The following is a 17,519-nucleotide window of genomic DNA, read 5'->3' on the forward strand; positions in this document are numbered from 1 at the left end:
TGCTCAGTTTGTGGTTTCCTGAGATCCCTAGATCCTTTTCACATGTACCACTGGCAAGCCAGATGTTCCCCATCTTATATTTGTGCCACTGGTTCTTCCTGCCTAAGGGCAGAACTGTACATTTATCTCTTGAAATTCATTCTGTTAGTTGGGGCCCAGCTCTCCAATCTGTTAAGGGCATCTTGAATCCCAATTCTGTCTTCTGTGGTATTAACTACCCCTCCCAGTTTGGTATCATCTGCAAATTTGCTGAGCATTGCCTCAATTCCTTTGTCCAAGTCATTTATAAAGATGTTGAACAACAAGAGGCCCAGGACAGAACCCGGCTGCTCCCCACTTGCCACTCTTTTGCAGAATGATGAGGAACCATTAATGAGCACTCTCTGGGTTTGGTCAGTCAACCAGTTACAAATCCACCTAACAGTTGTTCAACCCATTACCAGCTTCTCTGCAAGAATATCATGGGGGACTTGATACCCTACACCCATAGCATTCCCCAGATCCACCAAGCTGAGAGCCAGTGTGGTGTAGTGGTTAAGAGTGGTGGACTCGTAATCTGGTGAACCGGGTTTGATTCCCCGCTCCTCCACCTGCAGCTGCTGGGTGACCTTGGGCTAGTCACACTTCTCTGAAGTCTCTCAGCCCCACTCACCTCACAGAGTGTTTGTTGTGGGGCAGGAAGGGAAAAGGAGATTGTTAGCCGCTTTGAGACTCCTTCGGGTAGTGATAAAGCGGGATATCAAATCCCCCCCCCCCAAAGCTTATAACTATGTCAAAAAAAGAAATGAGTTTCATCTAACATGACCTGTTATTCAGAAACCCATGCTGTGATTTCACATCCTTTTCTAAGTGTTCACTGTTTAACCATCTATTCTAGGACCTTTCTTGGTATTGACATTAAGCTGACTAGTCAGCAGTAGGAGTTATTATTATTAAAATTTATATATGTGCAGAGTCTTCTCCCCCCCCCCCCCATTTTGAAGATGAGGACAACACTTGCCTGCCTCCTGTTCTCCAAGAATTATCAAAAATTATGGACATCGGCTCTGAGATTACATCTGCAGGCTCTTTTATTACCCTTGGGTGCAGCTCATCAGGCCCTGGAGATATGAATTCATTTAAAATAGCCAGATGTTCCCTTACCACCTCTCTTCCTATTTTGGGTTTCAGGTCGCTCCTTGCATCATTTATTATGTTATCTGGTTGGGCATTGCTTTCCTTTTGGAAGGAAGTGTTTAGCAGTCCCACCTTCTCTCTGTCACTCAATAGTATTTGTCCATCTTCTCCACACAGAGGACCTAATACTTGCTTGTTTCTCTTGTTTTGAACATAGCCAAAGAAACCTTTTAAATTATGTTTAACCTCTCTTACAAGCTTGAGTTCATTCTTAGCTTTGGCCCGCCTGACCTTTTCCCTGCAACTGTTGGCTACTCGTGTGTACTCTTCCATCATGATTTCTCCTTTCTTCCATTTCTTATACATGCCCTCCTTACATCTTAGTCCCTCTGTAAGCTCCTTATACAGCAACACTGGTTTCTTTAGGTGCCTACCACTTTTCTTTCTTGCTGGAATTGTCTGCATTGTGCCTTCTCACCTTTAAGGAACTCCCATCCATCTTCAACCCCCTTCTCTTTGAGTATTTCTGACCATGGGACTTGACCCTAGTTCCTTAAGCTTTTTGAAATCAGCCTCCTCAAAGTCCAGGGTGCAGGTCTGACTACACTCAGTTTTCCCTTGCCTGTGTATAGTGAAACTCAAGAAGACACGATCACTTTCTCCCAAGGTTCTGTCTACTTTTAGCTTATCAGTCAGTTCCTTCCTGTTGGTGAGGACCAGGTCCAAGAGAGATGATCCCCTTGTTGCTTCTTCCAAATTCTGGGAAATTGTTAGCAAGGCAACTGAGGAATTTGTTGGACCTTACATTCTTGGCTGAGTTCCAACAGATATCAAGATAGTTGAAGTCTCCTATTACTACAATATCTCTCCTCCTTCCCGTTTGATCAATTCCATTTGAGCAGCTTGTACTCCTCAGTTTCTACATTCCAGTCCTAAGTCTCATCCCACTAGGTTTCAGTAGTATCTTCTGGGTCATATTTACCATTCAGTATTAAGAGCTCAAGTTCTTCTTGCTTGTTTCCCATACTCTCTGCATTTGTGTAGAGACAACACAAACCATGAGTCATTCCTCTGCACACTGCTCCCTCCTCCATAGGGAGTCACCTGCCACCACCACATGTCTCTTTTCCTTCTCTGGGAAGCAGCAGAAATCACACTGAACCTTCAGCTGTCACCTTGGTATGTTCTGAGGTCTGCAACTGCTGTACTTGCTCCTCTGGCTGAGAACTGGTGTCCAAGGTGAGGGCTTGGAATCAATTTTGTAGCTCCAGAGACACTCCTGACAGTCCAGCTTTTTTGTCCTATTCCTCCAGGGGTTTATCTCTAGTATTAACCCACCATCACCACGCCAGAGGGAGAAAGTATGTAGAAGCCCTTCAGTGCAGTGAAAGTGGTGGACATCAACTGAACAGTCCAGAATTCTGCATTTTAGCTTAGGCCTAAAGTGTAGGCTATAGCCTTGTTCTAATACATATAATAAGATAAGAGTAACTTACAGTACTTGGTGATGTCTCCCAACCTGATAGGTACAAAAAGACTAGTTTCAAACCCATTGCATTTTGTAAATCAATACCCAATTTATACTGAAATAACAGAAACCCAAATTTAACTACGTACAACCATTTCATTTGACTTCAAAAGGCCATATTATTTGACTGTGAGACTGAATTATATTCTTCATTTTTAGCAGACGCCTTATGTATGACATGAACTATTTATAATGCCTGCTTACTCCAAGTGAGTTTTTTCTATACCTTTTTTTTTTTACTTCAATTTGAAGTGAAAGATACAATATAGAATTCAAATGCCTTTGCATTGCATTTGTTTTTAAACATTGCTACATTCCAAAATACGACTTGACAAACAGTTTTGGAATAGTTCTGCTACTTTACATTCTTGCTCTTTATCCTTTGTTTTCTTTTTTCTTTCTTCTTTTTTTTTGGTATAAAGGTTAATACATTGGGTTAAATGACATGTTTAAAATATGAAAATATGTTTCCTGTAGTTATCAGTTCTCTTTTCTGTCACTATTTTACTCCCTGTGTGTGTGTCTTTGTGTGAAAAACTATCAAAGAAACAGAACTTTCCTGCTGAAAGTAAGAAAAATCAATAATTTTGGAACAAATGTTGGTATGTCTTAGCTGCTTCCTCCTTCAAATCCTGGTTTCAGTGCCTCAGAAAGATCCATTCAAATGGATGATTACAAAATAACAAAGAAAGAAAAGATTTATGAAGTATGATCTGGGAGCGATAATGACATTATATAAGGGAATGTTGGGAATTTTTCTACTCCAGGACGGTGTCATATCAGTAAAAAACAAGACCCTGATGTCACAGCCCAAAGCACGTGTCCACACACATCAGGAATCACAAGCATACATCAGATGTTCATCCGAATGCACCCGTTTGTCTGCATTTCATCGCTTCCACTGGGATTTACATCTCCATTCACTTCCAAACGCAGACGGAAGACGCATTTCAATGTGCACTCCACTGAAAGTAATCAACGACTCCCACAGCAAATCTGATTGATGCCGATGGCTCCTGATACATGCAGAGGACTGCTTTTGCTAGTGGATCATCTTCATTAGATTGAGTGACAAGTGTATAATCTCCACCAGATCTTTGGCATTTACAGTGAAATTGCAGTACACTATATTGCTGGGGGGTAATAATTCCTATGGAAGCAAAGGGGGAAAGTGCTCAATACATTGCACATACTAGACTGTGGTTGGCTTAAGAAGAGAATGACGTAAGAAGAAAGCATCTGCAACGTCTGGGATGGGTTTCTCACACCCAGAGAGTTCTCGTTGGCAGTCTTCATCTTAAGGAAAGGTTGTGTTTTCAGTTGGACAATGTGTGCTATGACAACATGGGATGGGACTGTCACTGGATTCACCCCGGTCAGTTGTTACTCCTAGAGAAAAAAAGACATTTTATTAGAACATCTGACAACCAAGTAGGAATCACTCTTGATTCTTCGATTGACTAGAAGGATTATTTTCCTAAGTGATAATTTTGATTACAGTGTGTGCAGGCAGACGTAACATCCCACAGAACTGAATGCTGTCTAGACAAGCATCTAAGAAGAAATATTATGGTGGCCCAGGAAGAAAAGTAAAAAATGATTATGGTCACAGTCTTACTTGGAATTAATGGGATGTAAGAGTATGGGACGCGGGTGGCGCTGTGGGTTAAACCACAGAGCCTAGGACTTGCTGATCAGAAGGTCGGCAGTTCAAATCCCCGTGACAGGGTGAGCTCCCGTTGCTCGGTCCTAGCTCCTGCCAACCTAGCAGTTCAAAAGCACGTCCAAGTGCAAGTAGATAAATAGGTACCGCTCTGGCGGGAAGGTAAACGGTGTTTCAATGCGCTGCTCTGGTTCGCTGAAGCAGTTTAGTCATGCTGGTCACATGACCTGGAAGCTGTACGCCGGCTCCCTCAGCCAATAAAGCGAGATGAGCGCCGCAACCCCAGAGTCGGTCACGACTGGACCTAATGGTCAGGAGTCCCTTTACCTTTAACTTTAATAGTATTTTAAGAAGCATGAGCTGCTGCAGCAAACAGCAACCACATGTTGAGTTCTCCCCTTTCCTGCTCTGTAATGTTTACTGCAATTTATCCCATGTCTGATTCTTCTATTGATTAGAAGGATTATTCTTCCCATGTGATCAGCCTCTCTGTACCTGAGAACTGAGAAGCAGTCAGTGCAACACCATTTTTTAAAATAGATCCAGGAAACTATAGAGGGGTTACCTTAAGGTGTCTTCTGGGATAACTGGTGGAAAGCATTGTCAAATATAAAAAATACCAAGCATATAGAAGAAGTCTTGCTGAAGCAGAACCAGCATGGCTTCTGCAAGAGTAAATCCTGCTTCACCAACCTATTAGTTCCCTGGCAGGGCTAAGAAGTGCATAGATGGAGGTGACCCAGTTGAAACTACACACTTAGATTTTTAAAAAATATTTTAACGAAGTACCTTACCAAAGATTCCTGAATAAACTTAGCAGTCATAGACTAAGATGAGAGGAACTGGGTAAACTGCAGGAAGCAGAGAGTAGGCAATACGTGGACAGGGAATTAAGAAGTGGGGTCCCCCCAGGCAGCAATATTGGGACATGTGTTTTTTAACTTGTTCATAAATGATCTAGAGTGGTGGTTCCCAATTAGGGGTCCAGGTACCATTTTCAAAAGTAGGAGATTCATGGCTCAGCTTTCAAAAAATAGGGGGTCCTTAGCTAATTGGGAACCACTGATCTAGAGTTAAGAGTTAGGAGTGAGGTAGCTAAGTTTGATGATGATATCAATTTGTTCCGGATGTTTAAAAGAAAAAGAGATTGCAAAGAGCTCCAAAGTGAGTGAATGGGTAATAAAATGGTAAGTGCAATTCAATGTAAACAAGTGTAAAGTGGTATCACGTTGGGGGTCAAACACATTGTTAATATACATTATTCTCTTAATCTCATGTACAGTGGTACCTCGGGTTAAGTACTTAATTCATTCCGGAGGTCTGTTCTTAACCTGAAACTGTTCTTAACCTGAAGCACCACTTTAGCTAATGGGGCCTCCCGCCGCCGCCGCGCCAGAGCACAATTTCTGTTCTTATCCTGAAGCAAAGTTCTTAACCCGAGGTACTATTTCTGGGTTATCGGAGTCTGTAACCTGAAGCATATGTAACTCAAGGTATCACTGTATATGCTCTTGGGGTCTAAACTGCCATTGAATGACCAAGAATGAGACCTCGGGGTCATAGTGGATATCTCCAAGAAGATGTCAACCCAGTTTGCAGTAGCTGCTTAAATAAAGGCGAATTCCATACTAGAGATCATTGAGGATTTAAATATTAATTTAGTTATTTCACAATATTTATATATCACTTGATTGTACACAAAAACCTCAAAGAGGTTTAATGAGAAATAAATCTGCCACTGTCATAATACAATGATAGAAATCTATGGTACAACAACACTTAGAATACTGTACAGTTCTGGTTGTCTCAACCCCAAAAGGATATTGTGGAGTTGGAAAAATAGAATGCAGCAGCTACCCTATGAGCAAAGGTTTCAACATTTTTTCAGGGGAGGGGGTTAGTTTAGAGATAAGGTAGGAAGAGATTAGAGAGAGGTACGTGAAGTTATGTATAGTGTGAAGAAAATGGATGGGGAGACATTTTCCCTCCCTATCGCCTAACAGTAGAACTTATGTACATCCAGTGAAGATGAATGTTGGAAGATTCAAGACAGGCAAAGCACTTCAACACATCTTCTATCCTTCTGTATTGGGCAACATGCCAAATTGGGCAATGATATCTTGGGAGGACCCATAGAGAATAGGCAGGCAGACAAACCACTTTCCACAATGCATACTAGATGCATGCAGGGATGAAGCGAACACATTCTGCAAATATGTATTATAGGGTTGCATGAACTGGGAAAGTGGGATTGGTCACAACTCCTCACTGCGTGCGCATGTGGTCGCAAGCATGCACTTACTATCTTCTCAAGTCTAGGCCCAATGAGCCTCTTGCCCCAGTTGGAGGAGCAGAAGAATGAGCTGCAGCTGCCAGACCACCGCCGTGTCACCTTTTATTTTGTTTTAAGTGCAGCAGCTGTCACACAGCTGCCTGGCCAGTGACCTCATGGCCACTGACATTCAGGAAATGACTTCCTCACAGACCAAGGCTTGGTGCATGGCACTGTTTTGCTTACTCTAGCTTGCTTTCCCCTGTGTCTTCAATACACCTTTGCCACCACTGCAAGAGGGCAAGGTGGAACTCTGTATGCAATGTTAGAAACATAAATAAAAGCTTTAGCAGGAACATAATCTTAACGGCAATAATCAGCCATACCGAGCGAGAGTAAGGGCTTGCCATGACTTCAGCAGCAGCTAGAGTTGCACTGCCTAAGCTCTGCTAAACATTTTGTTGCCATTACTCCTAAATATTTAAAGCATGCTCCCTGTAGACCTCTATCAGCCATAAGTGCCACAAGACACCTGCCGTAGTAGATTAAGGTATGCAAGAAAGGATTTTGCATAGTTTACCTCTAAAGCAGTAACCTCCTGCAAATTAGCAAGTTCCACTTTCAGTTCTGAAATCCCTGCCTCTGAATCTGATATTATTATCAAGGTATCATCAAGCCTGTTTTTCATTGCTGATCTTAATTCCTTTAATGTCATAACTGGCGCTTGTTTTATATGCTAAAGCCTCGGCCACAATCGTAAAGAGGAAGGGGGAAGGAGACAATCCTGCTTCGTCACCCTCCTCACTGCAACCACAAGTCCAGCACCTTGACCCTAATTGACCAAATGGGAACACATTGTTTTACTAGATCTAAAAACCTCTGACCCAATCACAATTTTTCTAGCAGTTTAAGAAAAAAGGGCCATTCAAGACTATCAAAGGCCTTGTGGATAACCAACAAGACTCCTGCCCCAGGCCTCAGACAAGCTCTGCACAGGCCTGACCATGTTTGTTGCTGTTGTTTAGTCGTTTAGTTGTATCCGACTGTTCATGACAATGCCTGCCTTTCTAAGTACCTATGATCTAGGAGGACTTCCCATGCTCAAGTGTCTCTTGGCTCAAATCCTGATGGGAAGGTAAACGGCGTTTCCGTGCGCTGCTCTGGTTCGCCAGAAGCAGCTTAGTCATGCTGGCCACATGACCCGGAAACTGTGCGCCGGCTCCCTTGGCCAAGATGAGCGCCGCAACCCCAGAGTCGGCCACGACGGGACCTAATGGGGGGGGGTCCCTTTACCTTTACCTTTAAGCAACAATAGTTATGGATATGGTGATTATCACACAGTGGGCCAGATTCAGCTGTTTATTTCTGCTAGTAGCAGCTACTGCAATGAGTCCCACTAGGGTGACGAGGCTTCCTCCCCCTCCCCCAGTGCCCCTCAATTGCCTTGGGAGGTGGGGGTCAGGAAAACCTTCAGAACAGCATGCTGGCAGAGGAGATGGCAGGTTGTTCTGTCTGGCAAGCAGAGATGCTGATGTAATTATCATAACAGCACAACACTGAACAGAGATGGCTCATGGGGAGTGCGCCTGTTGCAGTTACACCGGCTCAGAGCTTATGGGGTGCCTGAGTAGGTTTTGCCACTATTATTCCAATGGAAGGTGAGAGGCGGCGGTGGCAGCAGATTTTGGAGTCATCCATGAAACACGAGATGCCGAGGTCTGCCGCAACTGAATCCCACCGCATATCTATACCATAGAGTAAAGGGACCCCTGAGCATTAGGTCCAGTCGTGACCAACTCTGGGGTTGCGGCGCTCATCTCGCTTTATTGGCCGAGGAAGCTGGCGTACAGCTTCCGGGTCATGTGGCCATCATAACTAAGCCGCTTCTGGCAAACCAGAGCAGCACACGGAAATGCTGTTTACCTTCCCGCTGGAGCGGTACCTATTTATCTACTTGCACTGCATGCTTTCGAACTGGTAGATTGGCAGGAGCAGGGACTGAGCAATGGGAGCTTACTCCATCACAGGGATTCGAACTGCCGACCTTCTGATCGGCAAGTCCTAGGCTCTGTGGTTTAACCCACAGCACCACCTGTGTCCCAACATCTATACCATGGTTGTACCCTAATTTCAAAAATATTAAATTACTTCATTGGGTGCTACTTTTATATAACTGGTGCTACACAAGAATTGTGTGGCTCTTGTAACTGTCATGTACATATGCAAAAAGAGCTGCTTGATCAATTTGCACAAGGTAAAAGGTAAAGGTAAAGGACCCCTGACAGTTAAGTCCAGTCGCAGACGACTCTGGGGTTGTGGCGGTCATCTCGCTTTACAGGCCGAGGGAGCCGGCGCTTTTCGCAGTTTTTCCGGGTCATGTGACCAGCATTACTAAGCCGCTTCTGGCGCAATGGAACACCGAGACCAGAGCAGCACAAGGAAATGCTGTTTACCTTCCTGCCGGAGCATGCTTTCGAACTGCTAGGTTGGCAGGAGCTGTGACAGAGCAATGGGAGCTCACCCCGTCGCAGGGATTCAACCCGCCAACCTTCTGATCGGAAAGGCCAAGAGGCTTAGTGGTTTAGACCACAGCGCCACCCACGTCCCTCCAATTTGCACAAGCAATCTGCAATTCCAAACCTTACAGAGTAAACTACGTAGTAGTTGTTTAAGAAAAATTGCTCATGGACCCAGAAGTTTAAATCCTGAAATCTCCTAAACTCTCCTTGGCGCTTAAAACTGCAATATTACACACAGCTATTTGGGAATAGGCTACATTAAGCTCAGTAGGGCTTAGTTCTAAGTAACTATGATCAGGATGCATGACCATTGCAACAATGCAGGAGGGGGGGTTGTGTTTGGGGGGGGGGGGGTAGTTCAACCAACTGCAACCAAATTGGTTATTATCACCATTGATTTATTCATCCCCTTCTAACTTAGATTATAGGCAATCTTATTGTCATAAAACATTTGTCTCATGTCCTCCTTTTGCATTCTAAAAGTAAAAGCTTGCAACCTTCAAAAAAGGCTGTCAAGGAAACCTTGAGTGAAAAACTTGTTTTGTTCTTTGTGCTTGATTTTATTTCAATCTGACCACTAACGAGGAGCAAGAAAGTATTGGTACACCAATATTGTGCAACATTTTACATTATAATCCTTTTATTTTTAATTCTCTGCATGTACACACACACACAAACACACACACACACACACACGTAATTATAAACAGAAACAAATTTTAGCAGAAAGCTTTTATTGAGCAGCAACTATTCTGTTATTTATAAGCCCGTTTCCTCTCTCACAAAGAGACCTTTTGCAGGGTTCCCTCCCCCTCCTGCCTCCCTAACAGCTGCTCCCAATGTTGTATCCTGAGTGATGATGAGGTTCTGAAAGTGTTTTTTTGGAACAGATGGCTAGGAGAGTGCTGGGGAATGTGCCAGCAGAAAGCTGGGGGTGTGCCAAATCCTGCAGTGACTGAGTGCTTTGGGTTCCAGCTCGCGTGCCTTTCCCCTGCCCTCTGCCCTGAGTGGCGCCAGCAGGACTTCCCAACTAGCATTCTGAACATCTGGAGTCTGGGACTGCCAGGAGAGAAAGAGAGGCGGGGGGAGAAGGAGGGGGGAGGAAAACCCTTCCTGCTCCAGCTCAGCTTCCATCTACTCAACAGTGTTGCTTGCGCACAGAACAACTAAGAAGAACAAAAAAGGAGCACATATGTGGGTACACACAACACACACACACACACACACACACACACACACACACACTTGAAAGTTAACCAGTTGCAGGTCAACAACCTCCCCCAACGGCTAGTCACTGTCACATTCAGAAAACTAAAGCAGCAAGCAATATTGCCTTTCCAGCACTGGAGTCAGAGTGGCTGGGTGCTACAGAGAAGGGAAAGGGCAGCCAAGAAACATCTAGCTTCTCTCTGATTGTGATGCACATGAGATACGTTCCGAGGATCACATTCTGCTCCTTTATTGCTCCATTTCACAAAGAAATTTGAACGCAATTCTCAGGGTGCTGCTGGGTTTTCAAAAAGGTGACACAAACCATATAGTGTCAAAATGAACCTATTCTAGTAGCAGTTACAGGCAGGTAGCTGTGTTGGTCTGCCATAGTCGAAACTAAATAAAAAAAATCCCTTCCAGTAGCACCTTAAAGGTAAAGGGGAAAGGGACCCCTGACCATTAGGTCCAGTCGTGACTGACTCTGGGGTTGCGGCGCTCATCTCACTTTATTGGCCGAGGGAGCCGGCGTACAGCTTCCGGGTCATGTGGCCAGCATGACTAAGCCGCTTCTGGCAAACCAGAGCAGCACACAGAAACGCCGTTTACCTTCCTGCCACAGCGGTACCTATTTATTTACTTGCACTTTGACGTGCTTTCAAACTGCTAGGTTGGCAGGAGCAGGGACCGAGCAACGGGAGCTCACCCCATTGCGGGGATTCGAACCACCAACCTTCTGGTCGGCAAGCCCTAGGCTCTGTGGTTTAGCCCACAGTACCACCCGCATCCCATCCGCCACCCACATTGTTGTATGAGCTTTCGTGTGCATGTACACAAAGAAGTGTGCATGCACACAAAATCTCATACCAATAACAAACTTAGTTGGTCTCTAAGGTGCTCCTGGAAGGATTTTTTTTTATTTTGTTTCTATTCTAGTAGCCTTTGTGTCCTGTGTCTTCTTTGTTTGTTGTACACACAGAGTTGATATATGGCCAATCTTTGTAGTGCCAATTAAGGGTCTGAAGGAAGGCGTCCGGGCAGAATTAGATATCATGCATACAAAGGGCCCCTGGCAAATATCTAGGGCAAATATCTGAGAATCAGGGAACGATTAACCATTATGCTATGAGTACCTCGGGGAATGAATCTGGCCTCTTCTCATGGACAAATATCTAAGCAGTTCTGCACATTATGATAACTCAAGGAAACAACCATGTTACACTAGTTTTCCTACAGCAAATACATAAAATTATACACCCACCCACCCCTTGAAACCTTGGCCTAATTGAGATTCCCAGACCTCTCTACGTGCTTGCTTAAAGACGTATGGGCATGCATTTATTACATTCACCCTTTACATATTTGCTGTGAGAAAGCCTGGTGTTTCCTGCAGGACTCCTAAGGGAATTTGCCTCACCCTGCATGAAACTATGCAACTATCTCAGGCAGAGCTGGCCATCAAAGCAGTGTGGCCTCCAGGAATATTCCAGCTGGCCTAGGGGAACAATATCCTTTACCTCAGTCCTACAAACAGCAGGGTCAGCTTTGTGGTCAGAATTTTAAGAGCTAAAGATATCCATTGAAGCACAGCAGCTGCGCGTTCAGACTACAAATGCAGCAGCTGACTGCTGACAGGAGCCTATTTGTTTGAACGCAGATCACACGGATATTACATTAGTTGCACTGGCTCCCACCTTGTTCCCAGGCTCAATTCAAGGTGCTGTTCCTTACCTTCAAAGCACAAGAGAGCACCTTCTTGTCTGTGGCCCCCCAAACTGTAAAACTGCTGCAGGAAATACAGCGCACCACCTCACTGTGTGCTTTTATTGGGCTGCAGACAAAAGCACTTTAGGTGTGCATTTTATGGAAATGCTTGCAAATTCTGACTGCTCAGGTTTGTTGATCTGGCTGGTTGTTTTTAGCATTTATTACTGCTGGTGACCAGTTGCTTATTAACTTGTTATAACCGTCTGATTGCTATTTTACATTGTTTTGTACTGCAAGCTCCCCTGAGGGTTCAAAGAGGATGAAAAGTGTGAGGTCAATAATTCCAGTAACTTTTTTGCTATGCTCTGAATGCTCAAGGGAACTATGCAGTAGGCAAGGATGTGAGGCCAAAGCTCAGTGGCAGAGCAGATATTTTTCATCTACAAGGTCCCAAGTATGATCCCCAGTGTCTTCAGATAAGCCTGGGAAGGACATATGCCTGGGAAAAACCTGGAGAGCTGGTGCCATTCATAGATTATACTGAGCCGATGTACCAAGGGGCAGACTAAGTACAAGGTAGCGTCCTCCGTTACCAGGAAAGAGCCACATTTTATTTAGTCTACTTTATCAATGATCTGCTTCTTCTCAGCCGTCATTCCTGCTGTAAGAGAAGTTCTTGTGTGTGCTGTGAAAGATAAAGCAAATGAAATAGGGGAAGTCTCCCATAATCCTCAAAAGCTGTATCTCTGCACAGTTTGCCTTGCCTCCTACGCATCAGCCTCCCCCAAGAGTAAGTAGATAATCTGGTGGCAGGAACTACGATTGGAAATTTTCAGTTACCCCCATGAATTTCCCTGCACTCAGAGGAAGCTGAATGCCACACAGTTAATTGGCCAGGATTTGTGTCCTGTCCTGATAGACGAGCCACCAAAACCAGCAACTTTTTCTAGGAGCAGACAATGCTTATTTTTATATCATTAGTATTTCCGAGCATAAGAGTGAAAGGGGCCTCTGATTTAAATCAGAAACATAGGATCCGTCTTGTTCTACCTCTACAGCTGGAGGCATTATGCCTCTGAAGAAGTGTTGCTGGGAATCACAAGTGGGGACAGTTCCTGTTTATGGGCTTCTGGTTGGCCACTGTAAGAATCAGTGTTAGAAACTGAGATAGGAGAGTTAGGAGCTAAACGGCACCTTAAAACCTAGGTTAGGGGCACAACAACTGAATGTCTAGGTGTGCTTCTTTATTACAAGAATAAGGTACCCCTGCCCGTACGGGCCAGTCGTGTCCGACTCTAGGGTTGTGCGCTCATCTCACTTAAGAGGCCGGGAGCCAGCGCTGTCCGGAGACACTTCCGGGTCACGTGGCCAGCGTGACGAAGCTGCTCTGGCGAGCCGGCACCAGCGCAGCACACGGAAACACCGTTTACCTTCCTGCTATAAAGCGGTACCTATTTATCTACTTGCACTTAAGGGTGCTTTCGAACTGCTAGGTGGGCAGGAGCAGGGACTGAGCGACGGGAGCTCACCCCGCCGCGGGGATTCGAACCGCCAACCATGCGATCGGCAAGTCCTAGGCGCTGAGGTTTTACCCACAGCGCCACCCGCATCCCTATGACAAGAATACAAAGCTGAAAATGAATGAACTGCAGCTAAAATGTTACATTCCTTTTTCACATGGTCTAGTCCTTCCCCTGCCCACCCCCCTAATATTCTTAAGGGGGTCTCTTCTCCAGTCTTCAGAGAGTAGCTGGAATGGGGAGGCAGAAAAAGGTCCTCCTTTCCTTCCACTCTGCAGTTTTAATCTGAAATCTTAGGCACAGTACAGCACCCAGAGCTCAGAAACTGCTTGCGCTAATGAAATTCCCTGTCACAAAATGTGCCTAGAAGGAGTTTCGAACACTGGTAAGAATAGGATGCTGGAATTGATGGCCTTTGGTCTAATTCAGCAGTTCTTATGTTCAATTTTCTCCTACGGAGGGCGGGCAGCAAGCTTGTCAAAGTTGACTGAATGATGGCCCTCTAAGAGAGAGAAGCATAAAAAACATATCTTTTTTAGTAGCTTATTAAACTCCTTATTTTTTAATTCCCAAACTACCTCCAACACTCAATTAAATATTCACCCATATTGAACTCACCCACAGAGCTCAGCATTTTAGCACTGGAAGAAGTGAGAGATGGAGCACAACATTTCTCCACGATTTCCTGCTGTAATAGCAAAATGGAATGGGGATGGGAAACAGTATTTCCATGTTGGGAACATCATATAGATGATCGAACACAAAGGTTATACACAAGCTGGTAAATGTAACATCTGGAGCCTCTGCCTGCCAGAACAAGCTCTAACCAGCTACATCTGGGGAGTGTGAAAAGCTTGCCCCGCAGTGGAAAAATGGAACAAGTCTGAAAGTGACACAAGGAGGGAGAAAGAGGGAGCAGACTGTAGTGTTGCATACTGCAGTCAGGTGGGCTTGCTGGAGACTGATTATATTGGCTCATTGAATCTTTCAATTCACAATCAAATAATTTCCTATGGCTACTTAGGGAACAGCAGGCTAAAAACACACACCACACAGAAAGCATGTTAGTTTCCAGGTGGAAAAGAGAGGGCTTGTTTAAATAATCAAACCGTAGGACTAAGTCTCTCAGCCAGTACAGAAATGCTGTTGTATAATCAAAGATAAAATGGATAGATATCACACCTCTTTAACAGGGCTTTACATCTAATATGGACAGTGGACACAGATTATATAAAATATGAAGCTACTTTTAAATTATCTATTTAGAGACAGGAACATAGGAAGCTGCCTTATACGGAGACAACCCATTGGTCCATCTAACTCAGAATTGTCAACATGGACTGGCCAAGGCTCTTTAGTGTCTCCGATGGGAATCCTTGCCACGCACGCCTGTGGCTGTTGGGGGTTAAACCTAGGACCTTCTGCAAGCAAAGCATGCACTCTGCCACTGAGCTACAGACCTTCCCATGTGTGATGGCCTGGGATTCAGACTCGGAGGCTTAACCTGAGGAATCCCAGCCTGCACAGGATTCCCCGCCTCCAGAACCAGCTGAGCCGGGGCTGGGGCTTGAGCCTGAAGGGTCCTCACCTGTTCTGGATCCTCAGGTGGACACCAGCTGAGTCTGCTCTGGCTCCTCCATTGCCTGCAGGTGCTCCACTCTCAGCCCCATCAGGGGAAGCTGAGGTTGCCTCTGCGTCCGGTAACCCTCCAGCCTCTCCTGAGCTGCAGAGGCTCAGGGCAGAGAGGCGGAGGGAACTAAGTTCCCGCAGGAGGAGTGCTCGCCTCCAGGCCAGGAGAGGCGAGTCAACTGTGGACCAGGGCCGCCCTATGCCTCGGGGCAGATAAAAGCCAGCCAGCCCCAGTCCCAAGTTGCGGGAGCAACACTGTTGGTAGCCAGTTCCTGCCTGCACCCTATCCTGCCGGAGCTCCTGACCTCACCCGACTCCCTGCCTTGGACCCCGCTTCAGCTTTGACGGACTGCCTCCATACTGCATCCTCGACCTCGGACTGGACTCAGACCTCGCCGATTGGTGGCATCTGCAAAGCCTGTTCCAAGCCTCTGCAGAGAGCTGCCCCTGTCACTTTGAAGTTAGGGTTTGAAAATGCCATCCACAGTGCAGGGACGTAGCTAGCTGTTCTGGAGCGGTGGGGGCAGGGTGATCCGCTCATGGGGGCGCCATGGCAATCCGTGCACGGAGTCTGCCTGGCAGATGCAAGCCCCACTCTGGCAGCATGGGGCTCCGAGCCACCGCGTCACTCCCAGGAGAGATGCGTGGCCTGGGCGCACTGCAGGCTAGGCCCCGTGCTAAATGCTGTCCCCCCCCCCCCGCAGCGTGCCATTTTGTCACCCCCTCAGGGATGACACCCGGGGCGAGGCGGGCCACACACCTCTCCCTATGCTCCTGCCACAGCGTGCTTCAACCTGCACGGTTTAATTTTAAACCTGACATCAAGTTTCATCCATGCAGTTTAAAATTCACCTATCAAACTTGTCCCATCAGGGAGAGAAGTATCCAGCTTGCTCTCCTGATCCAAGCCCCTTCCCCTCAATTTATGGGGTAAATTCATTTTTGACCCAACCTTGCTGTGAAAAAAGGCGGTTGTACCTGACTGCAAATCAATGCTGATACTGCTATTGGCTTACCCCATATGTACATTTATTCAATTCAGCCAGGCATGTCCAAAGTCCGTTCCGAGGGCCTAATCTGGCCTGCCGGTCGATTTAATCCAGCCCCTGTGGCAGTATATGTCCCAGGATAAAATCCTTTAAAAAGCCCTTACGCATGTTCATTTCATCAAATCTGGCCCTCTTTAAAAAAAGGTTTGGGCACCCCTGAAAGCCTTTTCCTTTTCTTTTCTTTTCTTCCTTTCTTTTCTTTTGCCAATTTTTCAAAGCTAACAAATTGCTCCAGGGGAGGCAACTTTGTGATGTCACAGAGGTGAACCAATCCGCCAGTGATCCATGTGCTTGACTACGGCTGCAAATGCACTGAACAAAGTTTCTGGCCCTGATCCTAATTTACATTCCCTCCACAATCCTCTGATTTAGGCATGCTGATCTACCAATAAGTCTCTGATGGAGAAGAATGGGGTCGTATTGCTGTGTCTATTTATAAACTACATTTTAATGAAATGATTGCTAGGATAAACAGAAATCACATTGTTCTGGGGAGCAGGTAACTCTTAAGAGTCAAGAAGTATCCCTCAAGCTTAGCTATCCATTTGCCCATTAAAACCCAGCTGATTTATTGCCCTGCATGCAACCGAGTCTGAAATGCAGACAGGAAGTTCACTCGTAGTTTACAGATCTCTTTTTGTCATAAAACCCTGAGCAAAGGCATCAATCTCTCCTCTAATTTATCCATGTCACTTTCTGGGCGGAAAACTGACCGAATACTTGGTTTCCTCCTTAGCATAGTTTGATGAAGATTTCAACTAATTGACTAAGGGTTTTAAGTTAACCTAAAGGAATGCAGTGCGTGATAGGTTTCTTGATTATCTTTAATATTGGCATTTGCACCTCTCTTTTAAGTGTCTGTTCACATGGCAATGTTGTGTAGTAGTTAGCCTAGTATCAGGCTAGGAGAGGAGAGATCTCCATTCAAATCCCCTTTCACCAGTGAAACTCACTGGGTAATTCTGGGCCAGTCATTCCTGTCAGCATTATCTGTCTCAGGGGGTTGTTACGAGAATGAAAATGGAATAAGGATGCAGCCTTAAGCTCCTGGTATAAAAGGCAGGATATCAATACTTCTAAAAGCCTCCAGATGATTGCTTGGTACTTCCCAGCATGCTATTACAGAACTGTGCCATATGTCTGGGAAACCCAGTTCACGCATAACTTGCCCTTGTGTGTTTTTAGATCCCTGTGAGAGTCCTATAAATCATAGGTAAAGGTAAAGTCATGGACGACTCTGGGATTGCGATGCTCATCTCGCTTTTCTGGCCGAGGGAGCCGGCATTTGTCCACAGACAGCTTCCGGG

The 17,519-nt window shown here is 45.4% G+C and overlaps 1 protein-coding gene across 1 annotated transcript in view; it reads right to left on the minus strand.

The window, feature by feature from the left end:
• Window positions 1-1,052: 1,052 nt before the first annotated feature.
• Window positions 1,053-17,519, minus strand: part of ATOH8 (atonal bHLH transcription factor 8) — a 30,845-nt gene continuing 14,378 nt past the window's right edge. Inside the window, exon 3 of the mRNA XM_077930718.1 lies at window positions 1,053-4,033. Coding sequence (XP_077786844.1) covers window positions 4,028-4,033 — 6 coding nt within the window. The 3' untranslated portion in view covers window positions 1,053-4,027. The remainder of the gene's footprint in view (window positions 4,034-17,519) is intronic.

This window comes from Podarcis muralis, chromosome 6 (assembly GCF_964188315.1).
Source record: "Podarcis muralis chromosome 6, rPodMur119.hap1.1, whole genome shotgun sequence".
Classification (NCBI taxonomy): domain Eukaryota; kingdom Metazoa; phylum Chordata; class Lepidosauria; order Squamata; family Lacertidae; genus Podarcis; species Podarcis muralis.